We start from the raw sequence: 12152 nt of genomic DNA, 5'->3' as shown, positions 1-12152 counted from the left end.
GTTTATCTTCTTATTTTTATTATTAAATATATTATATTAATATAGACTATTCTTAAAGCTATTATACCCTATAGCAATTTAGGTGTGGAATTATTTTTACTTTTAGTTAAGAGTTTTCTTAGGTTATTATTTTATAATTATATAATTTAGGTAGGTATACTTTTAAAGGTGTTTATAGATATAGATTTATTCTTTTAAATTATAATTAAAGTATATCTTATTAGTAAAGTAGAAGTTATACTAATTCTCCTTTAGAGAGTACTATTTAAAAGTTTATTTATAATATTCTTTATAATTAGTAGTAAGTTTAAAGGAAATCTATTTCTTTTTATAAGTTAGATAGAAGTGAAATTTATAAGTCTTTATTACTTATTAAATAGTCTATCTAGAAGGAGAAGGGTTTAGGTTAAGGCTAATAGTAATAGGTATAACTTTCTATAATATTATATAAATATTAAAGCCTTTTAACTTAATAAATTACTTAAAGATAGTAAGGTTATTATTAGAGAGAAGTTTCTTCCTTTTATATATCTCTTAAAAGGTGTTATAAAATGTGTATTAGGTTAGGTTAGTTTTAGTTACCTATAGGGTCTTTTAACTTAATCTTTAATTAAAATTTAAAGCCTTAAATATATTATTATATAATAAGTGCTCTTATAGTATTTTTATTAATTTAATTATACTAATTAATCTATTTTTTTTTAGTATATTGTTTAGTATAACTTTTATCTTCTTAAGTTAATTAGTTGTTAAGTTATATAGTAATAAAGTTAGGTAGGTATAATAGAGGGTGAGATAAAATAAGGGGGTTGGTGTGGGTAGAGCCTTAATGTGGTGCCAACTATTTTGTCTGGGACTTGCCAGCCCAGCCGGGCCCAGCTGCTGGTAGTCCTTTGGGTGTCCTTAGTCGGACCCGGCCGGCAGGAGACTCCACGTGAGGAAATAAGCACACTCGCTCACTGCTGCTGGTGGGAACGCTGGGTGCACCCTGCATTCCGGTTCCGTGGTGCCCTCCATCCCAACTTAAAGCCGAGAGCCACAGACAAGGCCGTCGACGATCGGCTCACCTGACATCCGTTTGTCTCCAATTCACTCGTCCTTTTCGTGTACATACCCCTGGACCTTTCACCTGTCAATCTCGATTCCTACCTAACGAAGCCACTCACTCGCTGGATAGCAGTCGAGATTGAACGTCAGATTGGTGACTCCACCGCAGAATTGTAAGGGTGTTTCCAGAACTCCCCTAGGCTGGTCCCACTACCACCCTGCCAACCACGACGACCCACATCATCAACGCCTGCTCTTCTAGTAATGCCCCGCCTTCCTTCGAACCCTCATACATAGGCCTGCTCCTCAACTTTGTCCTCGTACACACGCTCGCATCAACCTCCAGCGACACACAAACAGTCTTCTGCATCGTGCACGGCTTTCATCACTCGGAACCCGAAATCAGCCATGGCCAACGAAGCTCCCGAGCAGATGCTTGATGTTTTTCGGACCGCTGCCCTGTCCGTCACAAAGCTGTACAAGTCATCGATAACGGCACAAGCGAAGGCCCGCTCAGACGGCTACCAGGAATGTCTTGACGACCTGCTACAGTTTCTGGACAAAGAACACCTCGGCCTCGGAGACGGCGAGGGCTGGAAGATCAGGGCGTGGGCGAACGAGCGATTAGACACGACAGATACTTCGCCCCAGGTCATCGAGAGTGACGATGACGCAGAAAAGCCAGAACCCATGTCCCCCGAGATCCAGCGATCCAGCAACACATCAACAGCACCACATCAACAACCCCCAACCCCACGTGTCGACACACAACAACAGGCGGAACCCGACACGCCTCTGGTCCAGGAGATCACGGTTGACGAGCCCGAGATTGTAGTCCCTACGCAGGAGACGTTCGACTTTCGCTCATCTTACCCCTATCCTCAGGACGCCCCATCGCCCCTAAACCTAGCCAACCTGCGCCTCTCTGACGCCCGGGGCCACGACCACTCGATGTCGTCGTCAAACTCGGCACCGCCCTCTATATCCGTCTCGCGCCATCCCGCCCGAGCAACACGGCATGGCGGCAGCGGAGGACGCAACGGACCTCGCGCAGCAAGCCGGCTCGGACACGGCGCCGGCACCAAGCGGAAAGTCAACCTGGGCGAGTTTTTTGACCTGGGCAACCTCGGCCAATCAAAGGACTATTTCGGGGGATCTGGTGCCAAGAAGAGCAGGCACCTCTGAAGGGAACAGGCCATTGGCACCACAATTTTTCGACTTTGTTTTTTGACCTGGGACACTCTGGAATCGATCACGACGGCTGGGAGTATTGGGATTGAAGCACTGGGCGCAGGAAAGACACGCATTACCAACGATACCCGGAAACTTATGAACTAGCATCGTCCTGCGAGCTTTGGGAAGGAATACAGGTAGAGGTAATGTCGGCGCGCATTGGTCTGCCATTAATGGGCCGGGAAGGAATTCGATAGGACCGAGGCGGGCAGAGACCCCGCAACTTTTAAGCCCTGATGTCCCGCATTATCATGGCGTCTTTGGGAAAGGGGGGTTTCTCCCTCGGAAAGCAGACAAACGGGATGATTCGGCCCTCATCGACTATAAGGTCCCGTATGGGATTCAGGTAGACAGCGACACTTCAATAGCAATGTTCTTAAACGCTACTCAGCGCGAATTATACAGTTTCGTAAGGTGACATTGTCTCAGACAGTTGGCGGGTGCATCGAAAGAATCTTGCTTTGCTTCGCTCTCGGAGTTTGAGGGAGTGACAATCCCTTTGGTAGAGCTGGTCGTCACTAAAAACTTTGAGGACTTCACGGAATACACGACAAAACATCTCTGCATTTTGACTAAATATTCCAAAATTTCAGTTCAAGATCATACATTCAGCAGATAAGACAGACATTGCTTCTCTCACTCAGAGCTGCAAGCTGTGGAATGTGCCATTGGAAAATACCTAGGAATGCTCCTCAGCATGTATCAAACATAGCATCATGCAGGAGCAAAATGGGACATAGCACTTCCTTGGCAGGCTGTATTACGGTTGAGAATCCCTGCATACCTCGTGACTTGGTAGCAAATCTTTCTTATTCGATCTTTATATTAAAGACAACTTGATTGTACATTCAAGCAGGCATTCCTGGCTGGTCCTGGTCCTGTGATAGCTCAAACCACATGATCGAATACACCATTTCTAATGTTGGTCCACATACTTCTCTTCAAATCTCAAGCAACTGTTATCTTTCAAGTTGAACATAGCATTTCCCACGTGGATCTTGCATGTTTTGTAGTTACCTGTGTTGAGGGAACCTTCATATCTTCATGGAACATATTCCAAGGATTTGGGTTGAGTCAACATCATCAGCCAATTCCAGATTACCCCTTCAAGACCATTCACATATCATCTGATGTTTAAAGGTTAACTCACAAACCTTTATCTAGCACCTGCTATGGGCACCAAGGAACAAGTGATCGGCAAAGTTTCTGGGATAACTGATGGGGTTGTCTTTATAAGAAGACCAGAGCTTTACTTCAAGTGCAGCAATTGAACTGTATAAGAGTTTAGATGCTTCGGAGCAAGTTGGACCAGGTCAGAGCCTGCTTGAAATATTTTGGTTTTCTGATCCTTTTTGGACATGACTACTTGATATCACACGCGCAAAAATACAAACAAGTCGGACATACTAGCGATGGTCTTTCTGAGTTGGATTGTCTTGCAGTCACTTGTTCAGCCGGCTCTTTATATTCCTCTGGGTGGACTCTCCTGTGTCCCTCCAGCTTCCAAGGCTGGTTGTCAGCCGCCTCTGTGGCGCATGTAGTTGCGATACAAGACTTGCGAGAAAACGGTTGGGACACTGATACAACTGCAAGACTCCCAGTGTCCACTCCCCGGAGCCAAACTGGCCGTGTAAATTCGAGAGATCCATATGTACGTGCCATATGAGAAGCCCATAAATGGTGGGCAGCGGCTTCAGCAGAGTGACACATCCTACGCATCGGTCATTCATGCCAATGGCCCCCTTGTTTCTTGCGACACTATGCTTTGGTTTTCATGATCGGCACCTTTAAGGGGAAAACAGGCTGTTGTGGTTGTATCTGGTAGATTAGGCATTGTCTCTACCTCTCTAACCGGGGTATCAAGACCGTAAAAGCACAACGTTCCGTGACGCCTAAGTTCCCTCCCTTGCAATGATGTACGCCCTTTGGATGCACACGCGACCGTCTCGCGAGCACCTGCTTCTGTCCGATGCGCAGGCAAGAAAACCAGCCCTAACCAAGTCTACCGTGAACGCCGTTGCCACTGGGTGCGTAGTAGCATGCAATTGTCCCCATCGCCGCGCATCTGGGTCCCTTTATCAGCGCGACGCCTTGCATATCTCGGCCGCGTTCGTCTGGAGGGTGATGTATGCCTTGGACTGGAGTTCAGGCATTGGTACCCGGGAGAGGAAGATGCTCATGTAGGTCGTTCTTGGCTCCTCAGAAGGCTTCTCCTGGATCGCGCGCTCAAAAGTGGTCTTGAAAGGCTCGAAAGCGTCTTCCTCGTCGTCCTCGTCCGCGTCCTCGACCCCCAGGACGGTGTCCTCAATGATGGTCTGGTCTGCTCCTCGGCCGTTGGATTTGCCTCTCGAGCCACGTCCGTCGGCCACCTCGTACACCCTGTTGTACTGAAACCAGGGGTGACCCGCGTGGTTCATCTGTCTCTTGGCAATTTCCATGACTGTGACCATCTTGTTCGCATCGTTGGCCCTTGCGTGTACCATCATCACGCCCGGGGTAGAGGTCTGGGAGAACAGATCGACATGGCCCAGGTGGGAGAGGACCTGGGTGACCTTCTTGTTTATTTTGGAGGAGCTTATGACCGTGGCAGTCGCGATGCTGTACTTGCCCTGCAGTTCTTGAAGGAGCTCTTCATGGGGGTGCATCGGCAGCGTGGATGAGATGGTCGAGGTCGAACGTTCAACACGCTGCCTTTTGTTGGAATTGGCGTCGGATGAAGAGGATTGGGTCTCGGGGACATCGATCTCTGAAGCCGGTCTCTTTGCACCACCACCAATTCCATCACCTCCGGCGGCGGTGTTGGGGGTGGTGCTATGGGAGGAAGCTGTCGTGGAGTGCATCTTGGCGATTCAATTGCTTCTTAATTGGGGTTGGAAGATGGCTTATTAGATGGTCAAAGGTGTCTTGACTGGCTGTGATCAAAGGCCACGGAGAGTTGGGCAAGCAACCAGCCTGGTTGAGACGGCTGGCCGGAGTTAAGGTTGAGGTTGAGCTCTTGGGTCTCTGGTGCCTGCGAACGCGAGGTGGGCGCGTCGCAGAAGTGAAAGTGCCCGGAAAATTGCTTATCGATAAGAGAGACTCGACAGCTTGATGGCAGCTCCTTGGCCGGAAGGGCGCGCTATCCGATGAGGCATAACTACCTACCTAGGTACCTAGGTACTTCTGTAGGTAGGTAGCTAGATTACGTAGATGCTGTGGACGAAAGAGCTCTTGGTCCGCTCACTAGTGGGTTCTAACAGTTGGTAGGATGTATCCTCATTCAAAGGACTGGTTTGTGCGCCAGCTGCAGGACAAGCATCCAGGTGATGTCTTCGACAGGTGTTCTCCTTCCCTGCCAATATCACATGCCAGAAGTGCACCCATGCAGAATTCTTTGTTCTTGTAGTTCTGAGTTGCAGCTGTAGGTTGCAACAAAGGCTGCAAGTGCCCGTCATCAAGGACTGATTGTCAAGACCAGGTCAAGGGGGTGTATTGAGGTACCTCGAAGGCACATACATGTAGGCATTCATTCATACGAGTCCGGGTGTCTGCTAGGAGGTGACGGTATCTGTTTCCAACCTCTTATGCGGCACCCTCTTGTGGGACACCCTTCCAATGGGACAATGCTTTATAGGAGAACTTCCTACGGAAAAGGTTTCCTACGGAAAGTGTCCACATAGAGAACTAGGAAGTAGACTCTACAGTATCTCAGTCATGGGCCTTGCTATAACATATTGCCATTTTTGAAGGTGTGGCCATGGACCAACAAGTCGGGGCTAATCAACACGCTTATCTTCACTCTCCGTACGAGCCGATTAACCCTGGAATCCCATGATACCTGTGTCATGGTATGTTTCTTATCAGATTCACCTTGTAGCCGAGAGACAGTTGGGCCCACCACGAGGGCCATTTACCCCAGATACGATGACAGGGACCCCTGAGCCGCACATCAGACTGCATGAAGCCTGCAGCTCGACTTGTACCGTAGTGTGCGGTCAGGGTAGACACGCAGAACACGCCGGACAGGACACGAGACAAGATGCGGTCAACGCTCAGGAGCCACGTCGACATCTCTTTGTTCGTCCCACGGTCACCACAAAAGGCCGTTCTGCGCTTGAATAGTCAAGCCTGGGTAATCGGCAAATGCACAACGTCAAGGTTGAGGACTTGCCGGGGAGCTTAAAGCACGGACTGATGCCGTGCAGTATGTCTGTTTCGTCTCCAAGGATGTGGCTGGTTGTAACGTCTCTGACACAATTGGGACTGATAGGGAGGGACTTGTAGCCACGGGGTCCACAGGCGAATGCGTGCGAGTGGGAGGTATGCCTGGGAGGTCCTGCCCTAGCCGGTAAGCCCGGCTGAAACTTACCATGGAGCTCCAGAGCTGCTACTATGTACTTTGTCTTCTGGATGGCCCGGTGTACATGGATCGCGGCTCTGTATCCGGCCGTCACTCGGTTGCTAGGCCCTGCAGCACGGTTGATGCGCTCTGGACTCAGTACTCACCAGTTGCAGGTCATTGCTGTGGGGAGGGCCAAACGATATGCGGCCGACCAATTTGAAGGGGGACAGTTGTTGCAAGAGATGACATTTCTTGTCTAAATATAGTCGGCACACACCACAATGATTCGAGGTATTATGTGGACTGCTGTGGAGGAAGCACACCTGCATGGCCCGGCTCAGCTCCAGCTATCTCAGGTATATGCCTGGTGGTTACGCAGGGTGCTAAATCGCGGACGGCCTGCGTTCGAGAGGCGGGAGAAGAAAGAAGACCAAGTGCACACAACAGCGCCACTTGACTCTCTGGCCTGTCTGGCTGTCTGCTTTGGCTTCGAGCGTCTGCGCCCGCCATGCATCTCGATATTGATTAGTGGTGCCCGTCCACATACTATCGCCTGTAATACGCATTGCGCCGACTCGTGGCACGTCAAAGAGGTGCGTGAGCAGATGCGTGCCACCACCACGAGAAGAACGCCCTTCCCGGCCAACCTTAGTTACTGCTTGTTAGGTTGGCCCTTGGAGGGGGGCCAAGGACCAAGGTTGCCTGGTTGCCATGCCTATGCTATGCCATGTAAGACCAAGTCCCACACCACCACCCCATCGTGATGCAGCCCGGCTGTCGAGCCAGCGAGCCCTGCAAGCCTGCAAGCCTGCAAGCCTGCAAGCCCAGCGAGCCAACGGGGGCGTGGACTAGGGGGGCCAGCGATCCAACTCAGCCATCATCCACCTAATCATGTGCCACAGCCAATCCCGTCGCCGGGACGAGACCCATTCGTTCATTCCAGCCCACTCTTGCTCCAACATTTGTGACATTCGTGAGCCAGTCTCGCAATCGGCGTCGCACCCGGCGCTCAATCCCATTCCCATCCTTCCAACTTTCTGGCCTAGTACTCCGTAGACGGGCGGGCAAGCAGGCAGGGAGGCCAGGCAGTGCTCCCCCAGTCAGTAAGCCGGTGTCCCAGTCTGGCCAGAGTACGTATCGCCGTACCCACGACCCAGTACGGTACCCACGACCCACGCACCCGCCCGCCCTCCACCCCCCTACCTAGGTACCCATCCTGCTGGCCAGAGCCCACGCAACCCAGACACCCAGCCAAAGCAATCGTCGGGCGCCCTCCCCCCCAATCCCACCGGCTCCCAATCTCCCAGCTTTCCTCCTCCCACACCCCCCCAGCCCCAGGCCCTTTTGCGCTCGATCCTCGAGCACTTTCTCGCCCAGAAACGAGACCTAGAAGCTCAGTGTTTCAATAGTTTTTGTTGCGCAGTGAAATCCTACCATTTCTTTATTCAACAACAACTGTATTTCACACCCGTATTACTCTGGGTGCTCCTTTTGCCTCTTACGTGTCATCCCTTTTGCCCGTGACGCTCCCACCCAGAGCAAGGCGCGGAGAAAAAGGCTCGACAAACACACGGGGAGGCCTGTTCTGCCCTGTTTTCTACCCTGCCCGGCCCGGCTCTCACTCCAGCTCAGCTCAGTCCTGTTTGCGACACCGCTGCTGCTGCTCCTCCTGCACCCTGCCAGCCTGCAAACGCTCCCTCCACGCCCACGCCCACTTCCAACCTCGAGGCCACCCCAGACCCAGAGGGCCCTGGTCCTGACCTCTGCCCTCCTCCGTCCTGTCCCGCCTGCACCGTGAAAGGGAGAGAGGTCCTGCTGGGTGCTTCTAGAAGATCAGAGGCCTCATCACCTCCCACTCCCTCACGGTCTCTGTTGTCCGTCTGTTTGTGTCGTCCGCTCGAGCTCTGGCAGCGTAACATAGTCCTTTGGGTGAGTAGGACGCACAGTCAGAAACACCCCATTCCCGTCTTGATCCCCGGTCCTGCCCGAGCGAGTATTTGCATTTGCACCTGCGGTTGCGGTTGCGGTTGCGGTTGCAGTTGCAGGCAGGTGCGGCGAGCAGCTCCCTTCCCTCCTTCCCCTTCCTCGCCTTGGTTGTCTCTCTGGCCCCAACCCGACCAAGCCAAATCCGAGCTCCCAACCACCCCCCCAAAAGCACTTTCGTCAGGCGCAGCCTGCACCACCCGCACCCGCGCCTCCTTCCTGCCGCTCGGGTTGCCAATTCACTCACGCATTCATTCGCACTCACTCTCGCCCCTTCCCCCTTTTGCCTCTCCCAATCTCTCTTACACACCCCGGCCTCCCCCCTGCCACCCCCCCAACTGATCCCGTATTCAACCCCCAAATCCTCTCATTCATTCCTCGCAATCCCCCGAAATCAAAACAATTCCTGTCACAAACAACCGCACGCATCAAGGGAAAAATAATTTCTTCTTGTCAAACACTGACATCGCGATTTCAGAGCACGAAAATCGTTTGCGCATCATTCATTTCGTACGCTCCTTTTGAGCCTTGTGCCTGTGTCGCGCAAGCTCTCATCTCATTCCGCGAGGCTTTTACTAGTTCTCGCTGGGCCCTCTTCCTCTCCTTGTTCGCTCAAGGCCGCAGCATCTCTGCTCTTCGACGACTGTGTTGTGGTGTGACGCAAACGCATCGCATCGGGCCCGGTTGGTCCTTTTCGCAACTGGCCACATCATCGTCACTGCGCCCGCCACGCCCTGCACGCAACGACCGCACCGCAGACGCTTGGGGCTCCGACCATCCGACTCATCCCAGGCCGGACCCACCCCAGCCTGCAGCCAAGAGCCACGCTAGTCAACTAGCGCCCCCTCTCCCTTGTTACGTCAGCCTGCGCGACAGTTGCCTAGACGCCTCTCGTGGCGACTACAAAACAACGAGTTCATCGCGGCGCGTCGAGTCTAGCCCGGAGTTTCCCCGTCACCACCGTGACCACGGAAACGCAACACTATTCGTGAAATGTTCCGCTTCTGGAGTGGTGATGCAAAGGCAGATGACAGGCACGCTGAGGCCGACCAGACCATGACGATGTGCTCCAAAGACTTGCCAAGCCTGGCGACGAGCCCACGCTCACTCAAAAGAAAGGCGTCTCCCGCACACGACGGCAGTGATGATGACGGTGTTTGCGCAAAACGGGCAAAGGTTGACTACAGCGTCGCCACACCCCCAGAAACTCCCGCCATGCCACGTCAAGAGTACTTCGCATCGCAGTCTCCACAGGCAGTCGCGCCGAACACTGATCGAGTAGTTGACATTATCAACCAGCAGTTTGGTACAGAGATATTACTGAAGCATCAGGAGTTGCGCTTCATCAACCAGGAGCTTGCCAAATGTCAGGTCGCTCTGGAACAGCTGCGTCGGTGCCACCTCATACCATATCCTACTTCGTGTCCCACCCCACAACAGATGTTGGAAATCTCGCAGGGCAAGGGTTCAGCCGTCCAAGGTCGGGCTGGAGAGCCTGCTGCACAGTGGGCACCGCCTTTCGGAGTGACGGACGGTCCCTATGCTCGTCACTATGCCAAGTGGCTGATCCCAGATCCCAAGTTTGGAGACGTTGTGCCCGAGTGGCACGGCTTGTCTGTTATCCCAAGGAACACGGTTGAAGGGCGGACAACGAGGAACAGTCTTTCTGAGGCTACAACCATCGGCAAAAGGGTCGCCCGTGGACAGACCGGCCAGAAGCTTTCTACCACTTATCCGCCACCGAAGCCGAAGGCGCCTTGCATTGTCAAGAGGAGCAACGGTGTGGTTGTCAAGCTTGTGTGCAACTCGTGTCACAGGGACAATTTTAGTAGCACCCAAGGCTTCATCAACCATTGTCGAATCGCACATAGGAAGGAGTACAAGTCTCATGAGGAGGCTGCTATTGATTGCGGGCAACCGATCAGCGTCAGCGAAAGCAGCGCCACCATCAACACCAACAACACTGCCACCACTTCCACCACTGCCACTACCACCGAAGAGAAGACCCCAAGCGCCCCCGCACCCGGCATTGTTCATCCTCTTGCACGAACAGACGCAACGGCTGAGCAAAATGCCTATGCGGCTCTTCTCAAGCGCATCAACGAATCACTCAAGTCCTGTCGCCAGGGCACTACCCCCAAGACCCTTGGTACCACGTCCTCAAGTCCTTCTGTGAAGGAAGAAGGGAAGCCATCGAAGAGTTTCGCTGCTGCACCCGGGACACCTTTTCTCTCCGATTTACTCAAACAACGAGACTTCCAGGGCGATCTCAATCAGCATGTGGAGGATGCTAAGTGCAAAGTGGACGTTGATGATTACTTGTCAGCTGACGAAGAGTCTGACGATGGAGAGCGGTGTACGTCCTCCAACGTGGACCACCCGGCCGTGAACAAGGTGTCGACGGCTGGGGCTCGCGTTCCCGCGTCCGGAGTGCGTATCCCCGCGCGAGCCGTCCCTCCTCCTGCTGTTGGGCCACGCCCACCTAGCAGCAAGGGGCGGTCTCCGCATCTCGCTTTCACTTCGACAGCATCAAAGCTTCTCCCAAGTGTTCCCGTCAAAGACGAAGATGACTCCAGCTTCGATGATGCCACCTTGATGGATGTTGACCACAGCCCGAACACTGCGACCAGTAACAACGCCCCGTCATTAGTTAGCGACGACGGTGGAGACGACGAATCCGACGATGGCTCATCTTCAGACGCTTCTGATGACGGCTCTCTGACCGAGGTCACCGAAGTCAATATCGAGTATCCCGACGTGCAAGATCTCTCGCAGCACGGAAGTAACAGTGGTGCCAGGGCAAAGGACGAGAGTAGGCATGTCACCTTCGTCACGCCCCTGACTGGCAAAGCCGCTACGCGACGCAAGCCTTGAGCAATTCACGCGCGGAACCTGCTCGATTTACGAATTTTACGAGCGCTCACGTTATGACTACACTTTTAATATGTCGGATGTTTCAGCGCTGCCGTTTTCACTTTTTTTTTTGGATTCGAAAACCGTCGAGCACAAAAGCTGGAGCGTATTGATCTCAGCCCAAGATCTTCGCCTCTCGCTATCGGGGCCGATTCTCACTGATGTGAGGATTCGGGCTTTCCCACTAGGGCAACTTTTTTTCGGGGCGCAAATTGTCTCCGTGTACAACCAGATTGTGCGACAGTCACAACATAGAGAAAACACAGCGACGGGCCCACCCGTTGTTCGAGTCGTCAGATTGACGATGTTGTTTTGAAGGGGGCTGGCTTCGTCACGAATAGATTTATTGGCAGGGAAAACTGGGTGGAGCTTCTGCATGGGACGTCCAGTGGGGACAAGAAAGAGAGAGGAAGACCTTGAAGCAGTGTGTCCTTGATACATATCTGTTATTACCCTGTACATACATACCCCATACACGATCAGATGAATTGAAGATGAGATACCACACCAAAATGTCGTCCCGCAAGCAAGTCCTCAAAACTCAGCAGCGGCCCAGCAAGAAGCTGAAGTGTTCTCGGTGCCAGGTTTGGAGCGGGCTGGAAGCTAGCATGTGCTGATTTAGCATCCGGCTTCACCACGTACCTACCATAGCACT

General features: G+C 52.3%; 3 protein-coding genes across 3 annotated transcripts; 2 read left to right on the top strand and 1 right to left on the bottom strand.

Annotated features, from left to right (window-relative positions):
* Positions 1 to 1455: 1455 nt before the first annotated feature.
* KVR01_001266 (uncharacterized protein) lies at positions 1456 to 2232 on the top strand (the record flags this gene model as incomplete). The annotated part of the gene is made up of 1 exon (XM_044788014.1): positions 1456 to 2232. One exon carries the CDS (start codon positions 1456 to 1458, stop codon positions 2230 to 2232), a length of 777 nt encoding a protein of 258 aa, XP_044649221.1.
* Positions 2233 to 3998: 1766 nt separating this feature from the next.
* Positions 3999 to 5277, bottom strand: KVR01_001558 (uncharacterized protein). Its single transcript, XM_044788790.1, has one exon. It carries the CDS (start codon positions 5118 to 5120, stop codon positions 4359 to 4361), a length of 762 nt encoding a protein of 253 aa, XP_044649513.1. The 5' UTR covers positions 5121 to 5277; the 3' UTR covers positions 3999 to 4358.
* A 2235-nt stretch (positions 5278 to 7512) lies between these two features.
* On the top strand, positions 7513 to 12006 carry KVR01_001507 (uncharacterized protein). The gene is made up of 2 exons (XM_044791011.1): positions 7513 to 8530; positions 9063 to 12006. Exon 2 carries the CDS (start codon positions 9578 to 9580, stop codon positions 11456 to 11458), a length of 1881 nt encoding a protein of 626 aa, XP_044649462.1. The 5' UTR covers positions 7513 to 8530; positions 9063 to 9577; the 3' UTR covers positions 11459 to 12006.
* The last annotated feature ends 146 nt before the right edge of the window (positions 12007 to 12152 follow it).

This window comes from Diaporthe batatas, assembly GCF_019321695.1.
Source record: "Diaporthe batatas strain CRI 302-4 chromosome Unknown Contig00002, whole genome shotgun sequence".
Lineage (NCBI taxonomy): Eukaryota > Fungi > Ascomycota > Sordariomycetes > Diaporthales > Diaporthaceae > Diaporthe > Diaporthe batatas.
The sequence above is the reverse complement of the archived record's forward strand: the minus strand, read 5'-3'. Positions and strand labels throughout refer to the sequence as shown.

Coding starts and splice junctions, on each gene's coding strand:
- KVR01_001558 (XM_044788790.1), bottom strand. CDS start 5,120: ATGCACTCCACGACAGCTTCCTCCCATAGCACCACCCCCAACACCGCC.
- KVR01_001507 (XM_044791011.1), top strand. CDS start 9,578: ATGTTCCGCTTCTGGAGTGGTGATGCAAAGGCAGATGACAGGCACGCT.